The 26,391-nt window shown below is 45.8% G+C and overlaps 1 protein-coding gene across 1 annotated transcript in view; it reads left to right on the forward strand.

Annotated features, from left to right (window-relative positions):
- The first annotated feature begins 19,267 nt into the window (after positions 1-19,267).
- LOC148454551 (bcl-2-modifying factor-like) overlaps positions 19,268-26,391 on the forward strand; it is a 79,136-nt gene continuing 72,012 nt past the window's right edge. Inside the window, exon 1 of the mRNA XM_088460802.1 lies at positions 19,268-19,385. Coding sequence (XP_088316928.1) covers positions 19,291-19,385 — 95 coding nt within the window. The 5' untranslated portion in view covers positions 19,268-19,290. The remainder of the gene's footprint in view (positions 19,386-26,391) is intronic.

Here is a 26,391-nt window from a genome sequence, read left to right on the forward strand (position 1 = left end):
TCCGGGTGGGGGGAAAGTGAGCCATATCTGTGAGCCATGCTGTGGTGTTGGTGACATGTTGTTGCAAGTCTTAAACGGCCCTGTTTGGACCGAAGTCGACAGACAAGCATGAGACAGACTCTCAGTGGCTGCTGCACCCATGGCTGGAGCTCACTCATGAGCTCTGCCTTCCGGCTCCCATAGTGGATGAAGGAGTCTCCCATAGTGCCAAGCAGGCTGGGAGGACAGAGAATCTGGCAAGTGTTGTTTTTTTGTTGATATCTGTCTCTGTGTATATGTAAGGGGCACTACATAATGGGGACTACTACTGGGGGCACTGCATAATGGGTCCATTACTGGGGGCACTGCATAATGGGGACCACTACTGGAGGCACTGTATTGGGGGGACCACTACTGGGGGCACTGTATAAGGGGCACTACTGGGGGAACTGTATAAGGGGCACTACTGGGGGCACTGCATAGAGGGGACCACTACTGGGTGCACTGTATAGGGGGACCACTACTGGGGGCACTGCATAGGGGGACACTGTATAAGGGGCACTACTGGGAGCATTGTATAAGGGGCACTACTGGGGGGACCACTATTGGGGGCACTGCATCTAGGGGACCACTACTGGGGGGACTTTATAAGGGGCACTGTATAAGGGGCGCTACTGGGGGGACTGTATAAGGGGCACTACTGGGGGCACTTCATAAGGGGGACCACTACTGGGGGCACTGTATAAGGGGGACCACTACTGGGGCACTGCATAGGGGGACCACTACTGGGGGCACTCTATAGGGGGGCCACTACTGGAGGCACTATATAAGGGGCACTACTGGGGGCGCTACATAAGGGGCACTGCTTAGAGGGGACCACTACCGGGTGCACTGTATGAGGGGTACTACTAGGGGCAATGCATAGGGGACCACTACTGGAGGCACTGCATAGGGGGACACTGTATAAGGAGCACTACTGGGAGCATTGTATAAGGGGCACTACTGGGGACACTATATAAGGGGCGCTACTGGGGACACTGCTAGGGGGAACCACTACTGGGGGCACTGCATCGAGGGGACCACTACTGGGGGGACTTTATAAGGGGCACTGTATAAGGTTGTACTACTGAGGCACTGCATAGGGGGGACCACTACTAGGGGCACTGTATAAGGGTGCACTACTGGGGGCACTGTATAAGGGGCACTACTACAGTGGGCATTGCAAGAGACGCACTACTACTGAGGGCATTAAGGTGCATATGGAATGGAAAGGAATGTTCCCAAAGTGACGAGAAACAGTAATGTGTCATGTTGACACCCCCCCATTTTCAGTGACCACGCCGACTTTTTCAACACACAAACCTTCCGCATGCACTTAGGTGGGGGCTCCATTTTTTATCTTGCCCTGGACTCCAAATACCCTAGTTACGACACTGTTAGGAGGGCTATTCTAGGCAGTTTGCCCTTCCAAAGGAATTTCCTAAATAAAACATTAATCTATAAGGTGTCCCTATGTGTTAGTACTAGTAAGAGAGAAGATGAGCTTTTAAGAGACAAACTGTAATGTGAATCTGATGTACTGTATATAGTTTATGTACATTAAGTTGTTAATAGATACATTACATTAATACACTATTTTCTCTATAGAGTCTTTAATGTAAAGTTGTTTCTTTGAGTTGATTCATTTTTTCTATCCTTTGAAAACAATTTAAGAAAGCTTGATTATAATTTTCTTTCAAGATCAAATCAATATTGTTTTGATTCGTTGTCGCAGGGCCCCTAAAATCCTTGGTGCCTATAGGCCAGTGCCTACTACTGCCTATTTTGTAATCTGGGATTGATTAAAATACACATGCAGTGTACAGAGGCTCCGAAAGGAACCTGTCCCTGTGATATGTAAGAAGTGAAGTGTCAGGAGTGCCAAAATCACTAAATTATAGTGAATCTAAATAATAATAAAATGTGACAGCAGACAATACTCTAAACCATACTTACCTACTCACCCGCAATAGCCAGATGGCTCCCGAATATTGAGTGGCGCTCCCGGCCTCATGGAAAATTGGTCAAGTCTCCCACAGCTGGCCGACACTCACCCCTGGACCGCCTACAGAAGTGGGCGGTTTGGGCGGCAGATGCGCGATTCGTGCTGAATCGAGGTATCATAGCCATGCCCCTCGCTGTACACTGGCGGTAATCTCTGCATTGAGACGCGGTTAAGATCCGTCTGCCGCAACCAGGACATCAAAATACCGATTGCCGAGACAACCCCGGTGCTGAAATCCTGATCGTAAGGACATCGAGGAAAGGTAACTATCAGCCACGGGAGGGGGCGAGAGTTAGATGTAGGCAGTCGGGGGGACTTAGGGTTAGGCTGTGGGAGGGGGGGGTTAAGGTTAGTGTCGAAGCTGGATAATTGGCTGAGACAAGATCAGTTTAAAATCGGATCACAGCGACGCCATCTTGTGACTGGCCGCAAGACGCCATCTTGGAAATTAGATCGCAAGACGCCATTTTGCGAATGGCCGCCTAAGCGCCATTTTAGATAAACACACTTTAGTACATGTGGCGATATTACTATTAGCATCATGCGATTACATCTTTCACCATTTCTCATACACACATTAATACGCACAATTGCATTGTTAACTAGTCGCATATTAGCGAATGCATAAGACACTGTATGAAAACGCTGAATATTAGCTCCATGCACACGCATCTGCCCCAAGTTAACTAGCGTCTTTACATCAAACTCCACATACTCACACATTACATATTCACATACAAGGTTCCATAAGCTATAAGGTATAAGATTCGAGTATGCACATTTATTATCATTGCTAGGAAATAAAGGTTATTTCGTAACTAAGGTTTTATACGTGATAAGTAAGCCATGTTTGGTATTGTACTGATGTGAACTCTCTCAACAGTATTCCGGTAACATCGATGTAGAGATCGCAACATGCATTCTCAACTTATGGACCGCAGAGACTTCAAGCAACAAAATGTACATTATATGAACAACTGTTAGGATTTGCATGGGGCGGGAAACCAGAGACCACCAGTTGTTAGAGGCTGGATTGTGTCTATTTGAACCAACCTGTTAAATGCCTTGTAACATATACCCTCTCCTTTAGGACCAATGGTATTAGCAACAAACTTCTCTATTGTGTTGTTTATTCCTGGGGGGTATAAAAATGTGTGCTGTGTCCCTGGGTTCCTAGTCTTTGTGCTGAATGCTGATTAACGAGGGGTTTCTTGCTGATGCCTACATCTGGACCAGAGAGCGCTGCGTATGTATAATTGTACTTGGGTCTGTATAATCTCTTTGCACTAAGATTATATGAAGTTCATACCATGTAACTGCTGTACTTTTACTTGAATAATACTTTGAGCTTTGGAACCACAGGTTCTAGGTCTGGAGTCTTTATTTACTGTATGACTGCATACGCAAATTAGCCTCATCCTTAGAGGTTTATAAGCAGGATATTAGAAGGTATAGGCAGGGGTATATAGAGGTTCAAAGGTAGTATCCTTAGTTGGGAGCTCGTAGTCAAGTCACTTACCAGCTCACACGGCACTTACGGTTATCAATTTCTCACCAAAGGGTGGAGTGGCCACATGCAGGGTTTACCTGCAACCGCTCGGTGCTGAGAGATCGCTACCCATTTCCGTGTGAGCCAGGGACGCTGACTAGAATCCAGGGACAAGAGAGGAAAAAGTTTGTTTTCCTTTGTTGATAGAACCTAACATTTAAAGGGGTGCCGCAGTATTGAACACGCATCCGAGTCGCAGTTTTGCGCACAGTAAAGACGCACTTTTGTGTACGCAGCTAAAGGTTGTCATACGGTTGTGTGGTAGTCGCATTATTGTGTATGCAACTGGTCGCACAATAGCGTATACGTACTTCTGGTCGTGCTGCCACGTGTTTAAACAAAGCCGTTGAGGTTTACATTTTTTTCAATTGTTGTCAATATCTGGGTTAACGTGTATTTTTCTGCACAGGAAAAAAGTGTGTAACAGTGAGTATTTGTTGGTAGGGGTAACTTGTTCCCTAAAGTTAGAGGTACCCTATGACCTTTAAGGGCTAAGTGCTAGCCGCTCGGTAAGCAGGTTACCGTTCTGTACACAGTAGCAGGTGTACATGTTGTCTTTGTTGTAGAGAGGAAGTAGCCGACTTAAACTTCCATAGGTGTGGAAGTTGCCTTCTTAAATCTTATCCGGGTGTGTGGAGTAGCCTTCTTCAAAACTTCACAGGTGTGTGGGCATTGCCGTTTAAATCGTCCACAGGTAAGTGAAAGTATCTTGACTGTCTTTCACCAGTTTAAATCTTTATTGAAAAACATAGGAGTTGTCTCAGAATGGGAGCCATGCAAATAATAGAGATGTTAGACAATGATGTGCTGCTAATGGAAGCGCAGTTTGGATCGGCCCGTCGTATTATGCATACTAAGTACGGTACTTATGCAATAAGGTATTGTGATGTATGGTTTAAAATGAAAATGAAGAGTGTTAGACCGTTTCCCAGAATTGGTAGTTTTGATAAAGATGTATTAGATAATGTCCGGGATCACATCAGTCTGATGCGCTCCCGAGAGAAAAAGATCAAATATTATGAATGTTTAAAGTTGTGGCAGTATGAAGGGGATGCATGGCTTCAAAATGCGCAAGCGACGCAAACTAGCATTGCGAGTGCATTACCAGAGAATACATCCGCGACGCTGAATTGCAAAATGGCGCACATGTGCAGCAAGGTAGCGTTGTGGAAGGTATTGTCAGCAGTTCACGCGCACCACCCCCACCTTATGTGGATGGAGGCGCAAGTACAGTTATCAACAATACCCATAAAAATGTAACAAGCAATTTGTACCCTCTCTTAAGCAACTATAAAGAAAATGTTCATGAAGTGGATGATGAGCCTATTGTAATGTCTGCCATTTCCCATGCTGTACAAATGATAGATGCTACGCCACGACAATCACGAGTGGTGCCGCCATCTCCATCGATAACAGCAAGGGAAGTGCTAACACCCTCTGCACCCGTAGAGGAAGTTGTTAATACCATACGTAGCAGCAACAGAATAAACCCCCAGCCAGGTAACAAGGTCAAAGGTAGCAGCGCTACCGGTCTGCATCCCATTCGGACAATAACTGTTCCGAATGGAAATGCAGATGTGAACGGTGTAGTGCCCACGAGGGAAGTGGTAATGCATTGTCCTTGGACAAGAGCAGAACTAAATTCCATCATAAATGATTTCCCCGATCCCAAAAAGGAACTAGCCAAATGTCAGAGATTTTTGATGAATTTGGGTAGTTCTCAGGAGCCAACTAATAAAGAATGGCGTGTGGTGTTAAAGGCCTGTCTCAATTGGGTATATATTTTCCGGTAGTAGTTAACTGGAACAAAATTTTCACCATAAAGCAAAAGGAGAGTGAATCTGCAGAAGAGTATTGCGACCGGGCTCTGCAGGCTGTCACCCAGTACACTGGGATAGAAGATATTAAAGATAGCACTCACCACAGGGGAATGATAGTCACGGTACTCATGGACGGTCTTAAGGAAAACTTAAAGACTCGGGTTCAGACTTCACAACCTGGCTGGAGGGGAGTCACAATAGATACACTCATAGAATCTGCCATAAAACATGATAAGAACATCTCAAAGAAGAGAGAGACCCAGAGCAAAAAACTAATGGCTGTCAGTATTCAAGCTCTGGAAGGAATGACTGTAACATCACAACCAACAGACACACTTGCATCTACACACACACCTACACAATTATATGTCCTCACTAATCCCAAGCAATAACAGATACAACTCTATTCAACTAACCCTACACAACCACAGGTCCCACACTAACAAACTTCATATCCCCCACAATACCCTTATCCTCCATAATATCCCTACCCATATCCACCACCTTTTCCCACTGCTCAAACCTCACAACAACCCGTGTCTTCATCCGATCCACGAATATGTTTTAATTGTAACCAGCCAGGACATTTAAGTAGAACCTACAGAGTAAAAAGGGTAGGACCCCCAAACCAGAGAGTACCTGGATATCCCCATAAGGGAAACGCACAGAGACCAGCAAATATCCAGCAAGCACCAGCTCCAATTGTGGCCGTTAATACTTTATTGGAGAATGGTAGCCAACGCTAGGGGTCATGTCAAATCTGTAGTCTACAGATAGTCAGGTTAACGGGAAGTACTAGGGAAGAACTGGTCATGATGGTTGATGTAGCTGGTACTGAATATCCTTTTCTTGTAGACACAGGGGTGACCAGGTCAGTGATAAAATCTTCCGTTAATTTACAGGTGACCGAGACAGGACAAAGTCCACAGAGGTTACTATTGGGCCATTGCATACCAGGAATTCTTTCCTTCTGGCTGCTGCGGCTCTACTAACCTGCTGGGTAGAGACTTGTTATGTAAAATGGGATGTGTTATATATTGCACCCCTGATGGTGTATTTTTAGATATCCCTGAGAGAGTTGCGCACGAGATGCGGGATATGTTGGACACTCCCCAAAGGATAATGTATCACTCTACCAGTTTAAATGAAAATCCATCCCAGGTAATTCAAATGTTGTCCCAAATTCCAGATTCCCTTTGGACTAAGGATGGACAGGACACTGGATTAATGGCAAACGTAAGCCCCGTAATGGTAAATTTGAAAAGCGGTAGGCAAGCTCCAAAACTCCCCAGTACCCACTAAAACAAGAGGTAGAATTAGGGGTTTTTCCAATAATTGAACGATTATTGCAACAGGGAATTTTAGTTCGTACAGCTAGTGTAGCCAACAGTCCCATCTTTCCAGTGAAGAAGAGTGGTGGGAGGGGTTATAGGCTGGTACAAGACCTTAGAGGTGTTAATAAGGTAGTAGAAAGCCAATTCCCCGTAGTGCCAAATCCAGCTGTCATTCTTATGCAGATCCCTCCAAACGCAACCCATTTCACTGTCATTGACCTCTGTTCTGCTTTCTTCTCTGTGCCTCTCCGCCCTGACTGTCAGTATCTATTCGCATTTACATACAGAGGTGTGCACTATACATGGAAATGGTTTCCCCAAAGTTTCATAGACAGCCCCAGTATCTTTTCCCAGGCATTGCACGACTGTTTACAATCTTCTCAACCTGCAAATGGATCTGTTCTAATTCAATATGTGGACGATGTATTGCTGTGTTCTGATTCGTTTATGTCATGCTTGAATGATACTAAACTTTTGTTGCTTCATCTCTCGCATACAGGACACAAGGTGGCTAAGGACAAACTACAGCCGTGCCAATCCAGAGTAAAATATTTGGGACACTGCCTAACCCAGGGGTTAAGACATCTCACAAATGATAGAATCCAGGCCATACAGAACATGACACTGCCGCAGAATCAACAGAAAATTCGTACCTTCTTGGGAATGTGTGGATACTGTAGAATTTGGATCCCAGGTTTTTCTATTTTGGCCTTGCCTTTACAGGACTTAATCTCTTCCTCAAAGCCCGATCGTGTCAAACACAAGGAGGAGTCAGAGCAGACTTTCCTTAATCTTAAGGATAGTCTGACCAAAGCACCTGCATTGGGAATACCTGATTATGAAAAACCTTTTGATTTGTATTGTACGGAAGCCGATGGTTGTGCTGTAGGTGTCCTTACACAAAAACATGGTGATGCCAGTAGGCCCGTAGCATACTACAGTGCCCAATTGGACACTGTGGTGAGATCACTCCCCACCTGTTTGAGAAGTGTAGCAGCTACCGCTCTATTGGTGAGTAAAAGTGAGGACGTAGTATTGGGTCATGATATTATTGTCTATACTCCTCACGCTGTATCGCTTCTGCTGAACTCTGCTCAAACCAGACACGTCTCTTCGGCTAGGTTTACTAAATGGGAACTAGCTCTAATCGTACCTGTGAACATCACTGTTAAACGTTGCAGCACGCTGAATCCAGCAACGTATTTAACATATGTACAACATGATGTACAAAGGGTGGAAGGAGACGAGTTGCTGGTGGAGGGTGAGTTCAGCGGACATAATGATACACACGATTGTATGGAATATCTGAATCAGACCTTTACAGCTAGACCTGACATACACGACACACCTTTAGAGAATGTAGGTGTGACTTTTTACACGGATGGGAGTTGTCATAGACAAACAGACACAGGTGAATTATGTACAGGTTATGCTGTTGTAAATGACACAGACATCATAGAAGCCAAACCTCTTGGTCCTCCTAACTCAGCCCAGGTGACAGAGTTAGTAGCACTAACTAGAGCGTGTGAACTGGCAGCAGGCAAATCTGCTAACATTTACACTGACTCGAGGTACGCGTTCGGGGTGGTGCACAATTTCAGGGCTATATGGCATCTGAGAAATTTTATGACAGCAGCAGCACACCAGTTGCACATTCCCGACACATAAAACATCTTTTAGAAGCAATCCAACTGCCCAAAGCGGTGGCAGTAATCAAGTATAAAGCCCATACATGTGAGAATGACCCGGTGTCACTGGGCAACAACAGAGCCGATGAAGCTGCAAAATGGGCAGCAGGGTTAAAAATGTTTTCTCCCACTGAAAAAATTATGTCTTTCCAAACAATTGATATGCTGAAATTAATTGAGATGCAAAATTTGTGTTCAATCCAGGAAAACTCCATTTGGAAGTCCAAGGATGTGGGCAAGAGTCCTCCGGGCTCTGGAGGGACGAACAAGGTAAGCCAGTAGCCCCCAAGGCATATTACCCCAGCCTGGCTGAGACAGCACACGGTCTGACTCATCTGGGGAAAACAACGTATGTGCAAGTTGGTGAGAGCATACTAGTGCGCACCAGGTTTTTCTTCACAAGCAGAAAAGATAGCAATGTCCTGTCTGACCTGCTTGAGGAAGAACATAGGAAAAGCGATCCCTACCGAACCGTCCCACATTCCACCGACTGATGGACCTTTCCAGGTGATACAAATTGATTTCATCCATTTACCACCCTGCAGGAATCTTAAGTATGTATTAGTGTGCACTGATGTATTTTCTAATTGGGTTGAGGCCTACCCAGCAGCCACTAATACTGCTGCGTTTACTGCCAAGAAAATAGTTCAGGAATTTGTATGCAGATACGGTATCCCTAAAATCATCGAGAGTGACAGGGGTACTCATTTCACAGGTGATGTTTTTCAAAATATGTGTAAGCTGATGGGTATTAATAGCCGACTTCACACCCCATACCGACCGCAAGCCAGTGCCAAGGTAGAGAGGATGAACGGGACTATTAAAAATAAGTTAAGTAAAATCATGGCAGAGACTGGACTAGATTGGCCAGAAGCATTACCGTTGGTCCTGCATAGTATAAGGACCACTCCCAGACCCCCTCTAAATCTGTCTCCCTTTGAAATACTGTTCGGTAGACAACCTCATTTGATTAGAAGTCCGCAGGAAGACTTGAAAGGTAACAACGAGGTAACTGTAAAGTATCTTATATCAATGAGTAAGCAGTTAAAACAACAGCAGCAGAAACTGAAATTGTTGTCCAATGATATGCCTGAAACTAACTGTCATGATGTTGAACCAGGAGGATATGTTATGATCAGAAATTTCTTGCGTTCAGGTTGCTTGACTGATCAGTGGGAAGGTCCGTACCAGGTGCTGCTGACAAGTACTACATCTTTGAAGGTGGCTGAGAGAGATACCTGGGTCCATTCCACTCACTGCAAAAAGGTCAATCAACCGGTGGAGAAACAAGTCGGAGACAAGGCTGATAGCGTGGACCTGTCGCTCGCGAACTTGTTCCGGGAGGATTGAAAAGGTTGTAGTGAGATACCTGAACTAAAAGAAATCTGCAGGTCTTGTTGTGGCAATGGACGGGCCTGCTGTGTTCATTTTCATGTTCTCTTTTAGAGTGTTCATCATCCTGGTCGGTTCGGGAATGTCCGGTTTCTGTGAAGGAGAACCGATTGTGGAGAGGGGAGTTGATGGCAGTGCTGATGGAGTGGAGTCAGAAGGAGTGCAATGCCAATCAGGGGAGTGTCTGACCAATCTTAGTACTGTTATTGTTAAGAGAGCTGTTATTCCGGATACTCGGGGATGGTGTGGAGGTTTATCGTCTGAAGATTCCTGTATTTGTGAGCTTTGTGGGTCCCTAGTTGATGAGAATTATATCCAGCGGTGCCAGCCTAAATATAACCCGTACTGGGGTGGGTATCCTTTAGAGGATTATCATAGCATGGTAGGCAAAGTGTTAAATCAAACTGATTGCTGGGTGTGTTCACATGTGCCACAGGGACAGCATAATGTAGGGTTCATGCCATTTCCGCTGAATATCACGGAAATTTTAGAATTACAGAAAGGGAAAACCTTGGATGGATAATTCCTCTCATCCAAACCACCTCATTTCAAACTCTATCAATTCCAAGTAGATAGATCACTTTTGTGTTTAAACATAACCAACCCCAATAAACCCGGGAGTTGGGAAGTGATAGGGAATAATCAGACGATGACCTTCTCACAAAGAGCTGATAATGAGTCCATAAACCACGATCTGTTACGCTCAATTAAATCTAGTGGGAGACATTTTAGGTACCGGTATGCATTGAGTTCCACCAAAGAAATTACTGGTAAGGTGCCAGATGGTTACCAATGGTGCTAAAATAATACAGCCAGAAACTTGCATGTACCAGATGGAAGACCCAGAAATAGGATTGTTTGCAAGGGAAATGTGCTTAATGATAATGATGCATACCATTCCTTATGTTCTCCCTGATAATGTGTATTTTATATGTGGAAGAAAAGCGTATAAGTTGCTCTCCCCGAGTTCCGAAGGTTTGTGTTACCTGGGAAGAGTAGTCCCAGAAGTTATGACCCTCACACATGTTGAAATGCTTGGTATCCATAAAAACACACCGTCACCATATCTTCACACACAATATGAACACAAGGGCAAATGAAATATGATACCTGGTGACGTGCACAAAGCCACTCAGTTAATTAGTGAGACAACTGGCTTTCAAGTTTTAGTCGCATTGGATCCCACAAGGATCGCTCGGGGTACATTAAACTTTAGATATATTCAGGAACTTGCTAAATTGATAGATAATATCACCAAGATGTACGATGACACATTCAGGTATACAGGGAGAGAATTGTAAGCGTACAAGAAAGAACTGGTGCAACACAGGCTAGTGTTAAATTATTTAACTGCTGTTACTGGAGGGTATTGCGTAACGTTGGCCACCAAATTTGGAATAAAATGTTGCACCTATGTCACCAATGATACCAGCGACCCTAAGGAAGTGATAGACCGGAAGATGGATGAAATTCTGCAGCTAAAACGGGAATTTCGTAAGAACCATAATGCTTCAGTGGCTGAAGTAGGGGAGAAGATAGAAGGATGGGTTTCATGGCTGAACCCAGTGAAATGGTTTTCAGGTCTAGGGGAATGGGTCCAGGAAGTGATCGCCAGCATCGGCAAATTCTTAATCCTTATACTGATTGTCATCTTAATAATTGGCATATGTGTCCGGTGTGTTCCTATTGTGTTGAAGTGTGAAGAGTAAAACGAAAGAACGAAATTATGATGGTGGTCAGTATGAATACCGAGGTAAATACAGAACTGCATTACAACCCTGAACTAGGAAATACCATCATTTAATGTATCATATTTAGACATGTATAGAATGTATTATTGAAATGTTATTTTAAAACACCTCAGATAATGTAAAGTCTCAAATTTCCCCTTCAAGACTGCCTTTATAGGACTGGTGTATCCCCACACCTTTCACATGATCTTCCAAGATCCGCGGTGTGCGTATGATAGTAGTTTTATGTCCCCACTCAGAGACACATTATTGATGGATTAAGAACCACCTTGTGCCATCCCATAATAACACTAAATAGTATATAAATGTAAGCCTAAATTATATTTTAAAATCAGATTGTGATAGCATGTTGTTCGCTTTCAAAGGGTGGACTGTCGAAGCTGGATAATTGGCTGAGACAACATCAGTTTAAAATCGGATCACAGCGATGCCATCTTGCGACTGGCCGCAAGACGCCATCTTGGAAATGAGATCGCAAGACGCCATTTTGCGAATGACCGCCTAAGTGCCATTTTAGATAAACTCACACTTTAGTACATGTGGCGATATTACTATTAGCATCATGCGATTGCATCTTTCACCATTTCTCATACACACATTAATACGCACAATTGCGCTGTTAACTAGTCGCATATTAGCGAATGCATAAGACGCTGTATGAAAACGCTGAATATTAGCTCCATGCACACGCATCTGCCCCAAGTTAACTAGCGGCTTTACATCAAACCCCACATACTCACACATTACATATTCACATACAAGGTTCCATAAGCTATAAGGTATAAGATTCCAGTATGCACATTTATTATCATTGCTAGGAAATAAAGGTTATTTCGTAACTAAGGTTTTATACGTGATAAGTAAGCCATGTTTGGTATTGTCCTGATGCATACTCTCTCAACAGTATTCCGGTAACATCAATGTAGAGATCACAACATGCATTCTCAACTTATGGACCGCAGAGACTTCAAGCAACAAAATGTACATTATATGAACAACTGTTAGGATTTGCATGAGGCGGGAAACCAGAGACCACCAGTTGTTAGAGGCTGGATTGTGTCTATTTGAACCAACCTGTTAAATGCCTTGTAACATATGCCCTCTCCTTTAGGACCAATGGTATTAGCAACAAACTTCTCTATTGTGTTGTTTATTCCTGGGGGGTATAAATATGTGTGCTCTGACCCTGGGTTCCTAGTCTTCATGCTGAATGCTGATTGATGAGGTGTTTCTTGCTGATGCCTACATCTGGACCAGAGAGCGCTGCGTATGTATAATTGTACTTGGGTCTGTATAATCTCTTTGCGCTAAGATTATATGAGGTTCATAGCGTGTAACTGCTGTACTTTTACTTGAATAATACTTGTGCTTTGGAACCACAGGTTCTAGGTCTGGAGTCTTTATTTACTGTATGACTGCGTACGAAAATTAGCGTCATCCTTAGAGGTTTATAGGCAGGATATTAGAAGGTATAGGCAGGGGTATATAGAGGTTCAAAGGTAGTATCCTTTTTAGGCTCCGGGCAGGGGGGTTCAGGCACCACCAGGGGGGGTTATGGTTAGGGTAAGTGTACTCACAGCTGGCATCCCATCCATTGGGATTTCATGCCGATTCCCTCTGCATTTTATAGCATGGGCATGGCCACAATGACACTATGCCCCCACACTTCGCAGCATCATGATACCCGTACCACCACCTATGTTGCGCCATGCACCCCGCACAGCCTCTCACTGTGCTAACCTGGCTTCGCCCTCCGGGAGAAGGCAGCTAGAAAGCCAGCAACTATGCTCTAAACTGACATTTTACCTTATGTATATGTATTTGGTTATTTAATAAAATATAGCAGGTGAACTTATTTATCCACAATGCGTAAAAATAACCATGCAGATACTGCAAAAATGTGACCTGACACAGTGTCACTGCCTATAGAAGGTTGCATGTAAGCACAAGAAGCTTAGTGGGTCTTGGGGCATTATAATTCCCAGCATAAAATGTTCACAAAACCCAGATATACACTAACATTGTAGACGAAACAATACTTAGCTCCCGGGGCCGATGCTATGTTTAGGGGAATTCAGGTGGCAGCCTTGAGAGCCAATATTACCGGGACACCAAAAACCATGGATGAGTGACGTTAGTGTTTTTGTTCTTCCCAGCTGCGATCGCAATAGCGATCCGTAGTGAATCAGGCTCTGTGTCACCATGCCACCTGCAGCTGCCTCTTGGACCTTTCCACCAGAATCTCCCAGAGAAAAGACTTTAAGGGGGTAATTCCATTCTCTGCAATGTGTTGCCACGATTATCCAGCTGCGCGCATTACAGCCTTTTGTTTTAAGAATCTCTGGGCCCCAGTTAATAACGAGACATAACTTGCTAAAGGGGTTATATCCTCCTTTCAGTATTTTACAAACAGCAGTAAGCTTAGCTTACCACTGATTGTCACTGTACCGCTTACGCCATCTATCGATGGTGATAGCGATACGTTTCCCCCAGTGACGTTCGGTAAGGTCAATAGTCTATGTAACAGTTACCAGCACCGCTGCCGAACTGTGCAGAATGGCTGGCAAGGGTTAATGTGATGGCAGTGTACCCCCTGCTAAGGCATTTTCCTCCTGGCTGGTTCAGCCTGGTGCTGGTTACTGTTGTACAGGGGGATCCCTATGCTGTTTTTTTATATATAAAGAGGGGTGTGTTAATCAGCTAGTACCTCCCCAGCAATTGACCTCACTGCACATCACTGTTCTTTACAGGTAGCCTACAGGTCCCAGAAAGCCTGCACCAGCATGCTTGCACTTGGATATCCACAAATGCCTACATGCCCGGACATTAAGGGCCCGCTGACACCTGTAAAGAAAATATTAAAATAAATACAAGACACATGAATGTTTTAATAAAAGTTTATTATACATCATCTTCACCTGGGGGGCAGAGGCCTTTAAGCATGGGCGCTGACACCCCATGGCTTCCGAAGTCTTCTGTCTTGCACTCTCCTCCCCGCTGGCTTATATAAGCCAGGCGGGGGGGTGGCGGGACAATGATGTCGCAAGCTGTGATTGGCTTACGGCAGCCATCTTGAATTTCAAAAATGACGCTGAGGTGCCATTTTTGAAATTGGCACTGCTGCCGAATTCTGCAGAATGGCTGGCAGGGACTGGATCGTCATGGATCAAAGCCTGCCGCCATGCCAGCTATCTCCGTCGCCGCTAATGCCCGCATTTCCGCCGGGTCCCGCCACCACTAATGCCCGCACCTCTGCGGGCATTAGTGGCGCTGTCCAATCACATCTGCCTGACTGATGGGGGCGTGCTTTCATGTTAGCTGAAAGCACGTCCCTGTCAATGAGTTATATAGGTACTGCTGTGACAAAAAAAATAAAGAACAAATCACGCGGCGCTGCGCGCTAGGGAGGGGGTGCTGTAAGCCCCTGTGCTTTCCCCTATTTTTTTAATGGCCATGGCATCACTCCGCCCCCCGCTTCAGAAACTTTCCTATTGTCAGTGGGAGGCAGCGCTCAGTCTCCTAATTGATTTTTAATATAGGATAATGCAAAGCAGATATTTATGACATATTTATATTTATCTGTGTTATAAATATCTTCTTTGTATTATTTGAATCATTGCCTCCACTGCCTACCTGTCCCTGGGTCCCCCAGTAACAGCCTTTCCAGCTTCATCAAAGCCCTGTAGACACTGCCTAGTTCCCACGGGTTGAAAGTGTTATGGGCACGGGCAGATTGGCCATTGTGCATGTGCATGACACAGCAGCTAGTTGCTGGCAGCGATCTGCTGCCAGTACCAGAGCGGAGGATTCCGCCAAGGAGGAGAACGTCACTGGATCTCACCAGAGGGGAAAGTAATGTTAAATACCAATAGTACATTCATTAGTATCACTGCGATACTAAACAAAAAGATCATAGTTATTCCTTTTCCTACACATCTCTAAAGAGAGAAGTGCAGCTATGCTTTATGCTAGGAGTCTGGCTCAGAGCAGGGAAGTGCAGGTATGCTTTATGCTGGGAGACTAGCTCAGAGCAGGGAAGTGCAGGTATGCTTTAAGCTAGGAGCAGGGCTGCCATCAGAAATTTTGGGGCCCGGTACTGACAAAATAGGCAGGGCCCCCCGGGGTATAGGGCAGACTTGGGTGGATAATGTGGGTGGAGCTACTTCGGGGATGGTGGGCAGGGAAGGAATGCTGGCTGGACTGGGGGGGGGTGGGCAGGGAAGGATGGCTGGCTGGACTGGGGGGTAGGCAGGGAAGGATGGCTGGCTGGACTGGGGGGTAGGCAGGGAGGGATGGCTGGCTGGACTGGGGGGGTAGGCAGGGAAGGATGGCTGGCTGGACTGCAGGGGTGGGCAGGGAAGGATGGCTGGCTGGACTGGGGGGTAGGCAGGGAAGGATGGCTGGCTGGACTGGGGGGTAGGCAGGGAAGGATGGCTGGCTGGACTGGGGGGGTGGGCAGGGAAGGATGGCTGGCTGGACTGAGGGGTAGGCAGGGAAGGATGGCTGGCTGGACTGGGGGGTAGGCAGGGAAGGATGGCTGGCCTGGGGGGTAGGCAGGGAAGGATGGCTGGATGGACTGGGGTGGGTGGGCAGGTAAGGAAGGCTGCACTGGGGGGGTGGGCAGGGAAGGAAGGCTGGCTGCACTAGGGGGGGGTGGGCAGGGCAGGCTGGCTGCACTGGGGGGGCAGGGAAAGAAGGCTGGCTGCACTGGAGGGGTGGGCAAGAAAAGAAGGCTGGCTGCACTGGAGGGGTGGTGGGCAGGAAAAGAAGGCTGGCTGCACTGGGGGGGTGGGCAGGAAAAGAAGGCTGGCTGCACTGGGGGGGAAGGGCAGGAAAGGAAGGCTGGCTGCACTGGGGGGGCATGGAAGGAAGGAATGCTGGGAAGGAGAGGGCTTAGGGAAGGCTGGCTGTATTCAAGTAGGGGCACAAGACAGGTCCAACACAATCATACACTTACCTGAGAAAGGGGCCAGGGTGGCAGCGGCGCGGAATGCATCGGGCGGCAGCCGGAGAAAAAGCATCTGCGTTGCGGTATTAGATGCATGGAGCCGGCTGTGATTGGCTCGCGTAACGGCAGCCAATCAGGAGCAGCCGCTTCTGATTGGCTGCTGTACCGCAAGCTGTGATTGGCTCGCGGCCAGCTGAATACTATTGAGCTGGCCGCGAGCCAATCACAGCTCGCGGTACGGCAGCCAATCAGGAGTGGCTTCTCCTGATTGGCTGCTGCGGCCGGCTCCATAGTAGTGCAAATGCAGCAGCGCCGATGCTCTTCCTCGCCGTTGCCACCCGGGCCCCCTATCTCTCCGGGCCCGGGACAGGAGGCCCGGCAGTCCCCCCCTGATGGCGGCCCTGGCTAGGAGACTAGATTAGAGCAGGGAAGTGCAGGTATGCTTTATGCTAGGAGACTGGCTCAGAGCAGGGAAGTGCAGGTATGCTTTATGCTAGGAGACTGGCTCAGAGCAGGGAAGTGCAGGTATGCTTTATGCTAGGAGACTGGCTCAGAGCAGGGAAGTGCAGGTATGCTTTATGCTAGGAGACTGGCTCAGAGCAGGGAAGTGCAGGTATGCTTTAGGCTAGGAGAATGGCTCAGAGCAGGGAAGTGCAGGTATGCTTTAGGCTAGGAGACTGGCTCAGAGCAGGGAAGTGCAGGTATGCTTTAAGCTGGGAGACTGGCACAGAGCAGGGAAGTGCAGGTATGCTTTATGCTAGGAGACTGGCTCAGAGCAGGGAAGTGCAGGTATGCTTTATGCTAGGAGACTGGCTCAGAGCAGGGAAGTGCAGGTATGCTTTATGCTAGGAGACTGGCACAGAGCAGGGAAGTGCAGGTATGCTTTATGCTAGGAGACTGGCTCAGAGCAGGGAAGTGCAGGTATGCTTTATGCTAGGAGACTGGCTCAGAGCAGGGAAGTGCAGGTATGCTTTATGCTAGGAGACTGGCACAGAGCAGGGAAGTGCAGGTATGCTTTATGCTAGGAGACTGGCTCAGAGCAGGGAAGTGCAGGTATGCTTTAAGCTGGGAGACTGGCACAGAGCAGGGAAGTGCAGGTATGCTTTATGCTAGGAGACTGGCTCAGAGCAGGGAAGTGCAGGTATGCTTTATGCTAGGAGACTGGCTCAGAGCAGGGAAGTGCAGGTATGCTTTAGGCTAGGAGACTGGCACAGAGCAGGGAAGTGCAGGTATGCTTTAGGCTAGGAGACTGGCTCAGAGCAGGGAAGTGCAGGTATGCTTTAGGCTAGGAGACTGGCTCAGAGCAGGGAAGTGCAGGTATGCTTTATGCTAGGAGACTGGCTCAGAGCAGGGAAGTGCAGGTATGCTTTATGCTAGGAGACTGGCACAGAGCAGGGAAGTGCAGGTATGCTTTATGCTAGGAGACTGGCTCAGAGCAGGGAAGTGCAGGTATGCTTTATGCTAGGAGACTGGCTCAGAGCAGGGAAGTGCAGGTATGCTTTATGCTAGGAGACTGGCACAGAGCAGGGAAGTGCAGGTATGCTTTATGCTAGGAGACTGGCTCAGAGCAGGGAAGTGCAGGTATGTTTTAAGCTGGGAGACTGGCACAGAGCAGGGAAGTGCAGGTATGCTTTATGCTAGGAGACTGGCTCAGAGCAGGGAAGTGCAGGTATGCTTTATGCTAGGAGACTGGCTCAGAGCAGGGAAGTGCAGGTATGCTTTATGCTAGGAGACTGGCACAGAGCAGGGAAGTGCAGGTATGCTTTAGGCTAGGAGACTGGCTCAGAGCAGGGAAGTGCAGGTATGCTTTAGGCTAGGAGACTGGCTCAGAGCAGGGAAGTGCAGGTATGCTTTATGCTAGGAGACTGGCTCAGAGCAGGGAAGTGCAGGTATGCTTTATGCTAGGAGACTGGTGCTTCTCTGTGTCAGTGACAGGCTGGAAATGTGATGTCACTGTCCAGCTATGCTAGCACAACACAATATAATCTACATCCCAAATATTCTATAGTACAGGTAAATGGGTAAGAGGCTCCTCAAAACGCCATGGACACCAATGCTAGTGGGCGATCATAACTTGTCACACAGCAAATTACATATTTCACATTGGTGCCATTCTGCTTCACAGCTGCCAACTAACTTACCGAACAGTACTTTTCAAGGACAGAATTGGGACCTATGGGGCTGTACCTAGAATTTGGTTCTTAGAAATTAAAAGTATTAAAACACACAAAATGACACAAGTGCATATGATTGTGGGTAAAGAGGGAAAGTGAGTGAGTGGGTGTCTGTCTTCGGTGAGGGACAAACAGTGATGGTATAGCAGCCAGTACATGACAGTACTGTACATACACAAAAAGACTCTTATAGGAGCCAACAAATCTAACAGTGAGTGGAAGAGATAAGAGGAGAGCAACAAGCAAGTGCTTTATCTGCTAGTGGATTGAGAACAGTTATTGGGTGTGTGAGGGACACATGCAGCGGAGTGGGGTGCATCAGCATATTACTGCAGCAGACAATACAGAGTGACTGAGGGACAGTGTGTGTATATATAATGTAGTGGAGAGGCAATGACTGTAAAGCACGTTGTTATTGGATGAGGCATATTACATACACAATGTACAGGACACGATGAGTGGAGGGAAGGCAGAAGTGACCAGTATCCAGGACACAGTGCAGGGGGAGATGTGTTGATATGAAGCAGTGACTGCTGCTCCTCCTGCTAATAGCAGCCGGTCCCTCCCCAGCAGCAGCAGAGACTCCTTTCCTCACTACAGCAGCCAGCTCAATGAGCGCAAATCACAGCAGCTACCGGCAGGAGCTCTACAACACTGCAGGTGAGGAGCTGCACAGCTCACTCACTGCCTCCTCTCTCTCTCACAAGTGAGTAACTTCTGTCTTACACCTGTACAGGGACTCAGGCAGCATAATAAGCTACTAGGGAATGTACGGGTCCCCAGGTGTCTATGGGTTGTACTTATTACATGTACAAGGTGTTATCTCCTGGAATGGGGTACTGTGTATGGGGGCATATACCGCTCAGGCATTCAGTATTGTGATTTGCAGCAAACGCGCATAGAACAGGGACGAGTATGACACAGATTCGGTGCCAATTTCTATTGCCATGTTAAACACTATTCGTGACTGCATGGTTCTGCAAGGGGCATTATGTTGTCATAAGCAACAGATGGAGGAGAGACGTATATTGGCCATCTGTGAAAGGCAACCGGGTCTAACAAATCCCTACTGAGTAGGGATCCATCTCTGTAACCCAGCAGCCACCTGCTGTGATTTATACTCTTGGAAAATCACCTACTTTGTGGACAGTGGCTGATACACTAGTGTATTACTATTGTTAGATTGGAGTAACTGTGTGTTTTAACAAGTGAATCTGAATAACAATCAGCAAGATTTGGCATTTTCACCTGGTACAGAAAGGGTCTAGTATTATGCCTGCCCTGTCATGATACTTAATTGGTGCCAGCAGGGAGTGACCCACTGCCCAGGGTTGAGTCAGGATAAACAGGGAACAGATGTTAGGGAGTAAGTAGCTGTATCTGCACCCAGTGCACCAGAGCAGACAGCTGTTAGCAGCACATCTGTTTTACAGCTCACCAATGATATATATTGTAAAATGCAGGATGCAACTGGGATTACTTGAAATACTGCCAGTGGTGATAACTTACTGTACATAAAAACTACCAATACATTTGTCACTGTTATGTACTGTATATGGTGGCATTGCTATCATTATTTTACTTTATTGACACAGCATCAGCATATTCCACAATGCCTTAGAATAAATGTTTGAGGGTACTGCCAATCCTATGGAAAAATGTTAATTACACAGGTTCATATTATATATATATAGATATATATATTAGTACCATATTGCACTAATCATATTTTTGTGTTGATCTAATCCCCCTCCTCTTAGGAGAGTGTGTGTGTGTGTGTGTGTGTGTGGGGGGGGGGGGTCTTTACTGATGTCTGTAGGTGTTACTCTTACTATTTCTGTGGAAAGGGGGCCCTAGACTGCTATTTCTGTTATGAAGAGGTTCAACTAGTGACAATGTCATCTTGCCATTAAGTCTACAGGTGTAACTGTTACTGCCAAATTGAAAACACTTTATAATATTTATCTGTGTCCCTGACTAAACAACTCCATTGATTTTTTTTATGGATTATTATTATGCTGTCATTAGTGAAAATGAAAACTTTAGTGATATTTAAAGTGAAACTACCACCAATCAAAATGAGATATTTACAAAAAGTAAAGACATGCTTCAAGGTAGCCTTCTGATGACAGAACTAGCTGTTGTCCCTAGCATTGCCTGTGTTTTATTTATTTATTTTTTTCTCACTCTGTCCCCTACTAATACTTGTACTCCTGTTGCCCAGTCCAGGATGTACTATGCCCGAATCCAGGTTGGGGTCCCTGCACATAGAGTGCCTCATTATCAGGTAACATGCTCCCCTACATTCAGCTGGACCCACCTGGATGCAATCCTCGGCCTGCTCCCCCGCCCGAGGACATGCACCCCAATGAACACAACGGTCTTGAAGCTGTTCATCTCAAAGCTATTCTCTGCCATGCTATCACAATCCTGCTGCTGAACTTCTTTAAACTTTTTTTTCCTGTTAGGCAACTTGCTGTGGTGTTAGGTCCCATGTGCCCATGCGTGATATTGTAATTTTCAACATCCTAGAGAAATATAGTAAAGATGGGACCTAATTATCAAGCAGTGAAACCCTTTCTCTGTATTTTTTTGCCACAGTAAGGAATTATCACTCCTTCATTCGGGAAACAGTCGGGAAGCCGATGGATGGAATCCCAACCGCCGGCTTCCCGACTGTATAATCCCGTTAGGGTTAGGCACCCCCGGGGGGAGGTTAGGTTTAGGCGGTGGGGAAGGGGGGTTAGATTTTGGCACTTAGAGGGGGGATTAAGGTTAGGCACTTAGGGGGGAGGTTAGGGTTAGGTACCCCTAAGGGAGGGTTAGGGGGGTAGAATTGGTTAGTTAATACTTACCTTGCGATGATCTGGATTTTCATCCTTGTCGGGATTTGAACTGCCGGCCATGCGGCCGGTGGTAAATCATACTAAATCCCTTCATTCTATTTAACAACAGGGATACTAAAGAGAAATCACAGATTTGCCTCGCGATCCCTCTGTTTTTGCAGTTTATCTTGTCCCCATACGCTGCTATAGGGAATGCAGTGTATGTTAAATTAGCAGACAGCAGATAGTGAGGGTTTACGTTGCTAGATGATAGATGCTAGATACCGTTTTGAGAACGTATCACCAATACTTGGTAATTGGGGACCCATGACCCTTCGCTGGATCCTTTCTAGGCATTTTAGTGGAGCCCTTCATTAGCTGTAGGTTCACATAATATTTTATATATTTGGGCTATCTACCTACACTCAAACATGACCCATTCCGTGGGGTACAAATTGCTCTGCTCCTGGACTTCCCACCTAATTAATGATTGCAGTCACCTGTGTTGAGCTAGTTATTTCATGAGAATTGTGTTTCAGCACAGGTGGCTTCAATCATAAATTAAGAAGGAAGTCAAGGAGCAGAGCATTTGTACCTAATGGAATGGGTCTGTATCTGTACAACACTTTCCAACAGTGTCTCTGTGGGAACATATGCTTTAATAAAATCTAAAATGCTAATTTTAATAAACACTTAAGGCCTTATACTTACTGGCGGGAATTTATTCTTTTGTACCTGATATTTGTATACTAATATGATACATTGAAACAAGTGGTAACCATTGTTTCCAATAACCCCATGCCGGGTTGCAAAATTATTTGCATGTTAGAACCTTGTGGCAGCTTTGAGCATTTCCAAAAGCTGTTTGCACTATACCAGAGGTTCCCAAACTCATTCCTCAAGGCACCGTAACGGTCCAGGTTTTAAGGATAACCATGCTTGAGCACAGGTGACTTAATACCTCAGTCTTTTGATTTAACCATCTGTATTTAACCATGGATATCCTTAAAACCTGGACTGTTAGTGTACCTTAAGGACCGAGTTTGGTAACCTCTGCACTATACACTTGCGTTTACAATAATACCCCTTTTACACCAGAGCTAAAACCCTGGTTATTGCAAGGTTAACACAGGTAGCTCCTTTGTGTAAAAGGGGAAAGGGTTGGATTATCTGGTCGAGTGACCCGGCAATCCAACCCTGGTAACTTGCAGGGTTTTACACGGGAATAACCAGTGAAACACTTCAGTGTAAACAGCGTGATCCGGGTCAGGGTGACCTGGATCGTGCCGCATGCCTGCCGATTGGCCGGCTTCAGTGGCGCTTGGAGATGATGTCATCTCCAAGTGTCTACTACAATGCCGGGAAAGCCGGGTCTCTGCAGACCTGGCTACGGTGTGAATGGCGCCCACTCAGGAATATCCTGGGACAGCGCCAGGGAAATTCCGGGTCTGATGCGGATTGGAACCCTGTTCCAACCTCCGGGTCAGACCCAGAATTTCGGTATAAAAGCAGTATAAGTGTACGTATTGGAGAAGATTAATACCCATTTTCCACCAAAATTCTGAAGCCGGACCAATCGGCCGGCTTGCGGCGCACTGCAGGTCATCAAGACCCAGAGTGCACCGTACACACAGCAGGGTTTCACGGGCTACACCCGTGTTAAACCCTGCTATTTACCTGGGTTGGATTGCCGGGTCACTCGACCCGGCGATCCAACCCTCACCCCTTTTACACCAAGGAGCTGTCCGGGTTAACCCTGCAATAACCCGGTTTTAAGTTCTGGTGTAAAAGGGGTATAGGTGACCTAACATGAACTTCTGAAACTGCAATTAACAAATGTAGGTCAAAAGCTTTGAGGTTTAACTGGCATTTGGATTTCCATTTTTTGTTTCCTTTTAATACAAAACAAAGCAGATGTGAGGCCTAGGTAAGCAAAAGAGTAAAAAAAAAGTTTAAATTGTATTGTAAGTGGAGAAATACAGAAATAATAATGCTTCTGCCTCTTACAGTAAAGTGTTGCCAATAATGCACTTGATATCTGTAACCGCCTCAAGGTGGAGCTGGTTGGGCAATCTGTGGTTGCAAAGTATACAGCCAGCCAGAGTAGTTTATTTCAGCTGTTTTTGTTAAGCGATCAGCTGCTCACACAAGCGTGTACTCTGCTCTCAGTTTTCAAACATGACTCAGCGCCCAACCACTACCGCTAGCTCACATGTTAACTCATACGCTACCGACTTACAATAAGGCAACGCCTACTATTGTAGCATTGTTTTGGCTTCCAGGGGACAATGCAATCAGCTTAGATGGGGAAGTAAATAATGAAGAATAACTGTCTAAGCAAAAAGCATAGCATTGCACTACTAAACAAAGAGGCGCCTGTGAAAGCAGAGTTACAACTTTGAATTAAAAACTGAAACAGTCACACAGATTCATTTATAAATGCAATTGTGATCATTTCAGAGACAAAGACAAGCGTGTCATCACACTAAGGGGCATATGTATCAAAGCTTGATGTGAGATAAAATTGTAAAATATATATCACCAACCAATCAGCTGCAAACTATCATTTCTTAAACACAGCCTGCAAAATGTAAGTTAGAAGCTGATTGGTTGGTGGTACAGGTTGAGTCTCCCATATCCAAATATTCCGAAATACGGAATATTTTTAGCATGACTGAGAAAGTGAAAACTTTGCTTTCTGATGGTTTAATGTACACAAACTTTGTTTAAAGCACAAATTATTAAAAATAGTGTATAAAATAACCTTCAGGCTGTTTGTATAAGGTGTATATGAAACATAAATGAATTTCATGTATTTACACAAACTTTTTTGATGCACAAAATTATTAAAAATATAGTATAAAATGACCTTCAGGCTATGTGTATAAGGTGTATATAACACATAAATGCATTCTGTATTTAGATTTGGGTCCCATTCCCAAGATATTTCATTATTTTATGCAAATATTCCAAAATACGGAATATTCCGTTATCCAAAATACCCCTGGTCCCAAGCATTTTGGATATGGGAGACTCAACCTGTATATATGTATATATCACAATTTTATCTCACATCAAGCTTTGATACATATGCCCCTATAAGCATAACTTCCAACATGATGTCCTCATACACTAAACAGACGTGTTGTCACACTATAAGCATGACTTCCAACATGAGTTCCTCAAAGCCATACTTGCCAACTCTCCCTAATTGTCATGGAGACTCCCTGAAATAGTAGTAATCTCCCTGACTCCCCGAAGAGTCTAGCAACCTCCCTGATTGCACCTTTAACCCCTTTATGAATCTGTTATATATAAAAAAGCACACGCTCACTTTACCGCCGCGCCCATAGGTGGTGCTTTCACAATCTCCCTGAAATGCTTTTTTTTACAAGTAGTCTGCCTCATACACTGTAAACAAATGTGTCATCACGCTATAAGCATGACTTCCAATATGATGTCTTCATACACTGTAAACAAATGTGTCGTCACACTATAAGCATAACTTCAAACATGAGGTACTTATACACTGTAAACAAACGTGTTGTTACACTATAAGCATGATTTCAATCTAGGGGTGAGCGGGTTCGGATTTCTAAAATCCGAACCCCCCCGAGCCCTCCCGATCCGAGGCCGATCCGAGTCAGGCTCGACGTTTCCCGCCTGAGTCGGATCTGAAATCGAGGCAAAACGCCTTCCGGGTCTCCCTGGTTTTGGATTCTATATAAGGTACCCACGTTTGCACCATTTTCTCACTCGGCTGTGGACAGTGAAGAGGGAGGGTGGGAGTTAGGGCTGGCTGGGCTGTGTAGTGTAGTGTAGTGTAGTATAGTGCTGTGCTGCGCTGTGCTGCTGTTGTCCATAGGGGCTGTGTCCACTCCTCCAAAGTCCATAGGGGCTGGCTGTGTTGTGCTGTGCTGCTGTTGTCCATAGGGGCTGTGTCCACTCCTCCAAAGTCCATAGGGGCTTGCTGGACTGTGTTGTGCAGTCAGTTGTCCATAGGGGCTGTGTCCACTCCAAAGTCCTGTGCAGTGTCCCAGTCCTAAAGTGGTGCTGTAGTGTTGTCCAGGGGGTGCTCTGTCCATCAGGGGTGCTCCCCCCAAGTGCAAAAAAAATAAATAATTTTTCTGTGTTTGTGAATTGTGTGCGCAGTAGCCGCATGTGCATCAACAAAGTAGTGCCAAGTGTGCGCCTGTGTCATAAGTAAAGGGCCGGCTGGCTTGACCGTTAAGTAGTGCCAAGCGTGCGCCTGTGTCATAAGTAAAGGGCCGGCTGGCTTGACCGTTAAAGGGTGCTGTAACCCCCAAAGTGCACTCCAAACAAAATAAAAAAATATTTTCTGTGTTTGTGAATTGTGTGCACTGTGGCTGCACGTGCATCAACAAAGGAGCAGCGCCAAGTGTGCACCTGTGTCCCATGAGTAAAGGGCCGGCTGGCTTGTCTGTTAGAGGGTGCTGTAACCCCCAAAGGGCACTCCAAACAAAATAAAAAAATATTTTCTGTGTTTGTGAATTGTGTGCACTGTGGCTGCATGTGCATCATCAAAGGAGCAGCGCCAAGCGTGCGCCTGTGTCCCATAAGTAAAGGGCTGGCTGGATTGTCTGCTAAAGGGTGCTGTAACCCCCAAAGGGCACTCCAAACAAAATAAAAAAATATTTTCTGTGTTTGTGAATTGTGTGCACTGTGGCTGCACGTGCATCAACAAAGGAGCAGCGGCAAGCGTGCGCCTGTGTCCCATAGGTAAAGGGCCGGCTGGCTTTACCATTAAAGGGTGCTGTAACCCCCAAAGTGCACTCCAAAAAAAATAAAAAAATATTTTTTTTGTGTTTGTGAATTGTGTGCGCAGTAGCCGCACGTGCATCAACAAAGTAGTGCCAAGCGTGCGCC

This window comes from Taudactylus pleione, unplaced genomic scaffold (genome assembly GCF_031769625.1).
Source record: "Taudactylus pleione unplaced genomic scaffold, aTauple2 ptg000985l, whole genome shotgun sequence".
Classification (NCBI taxonomy): Eukaryota; Metazoa; Chordata; class Amphibia; order Anura; family Myobatrachidae; genus Taudactylus; species Taudactylus pleione.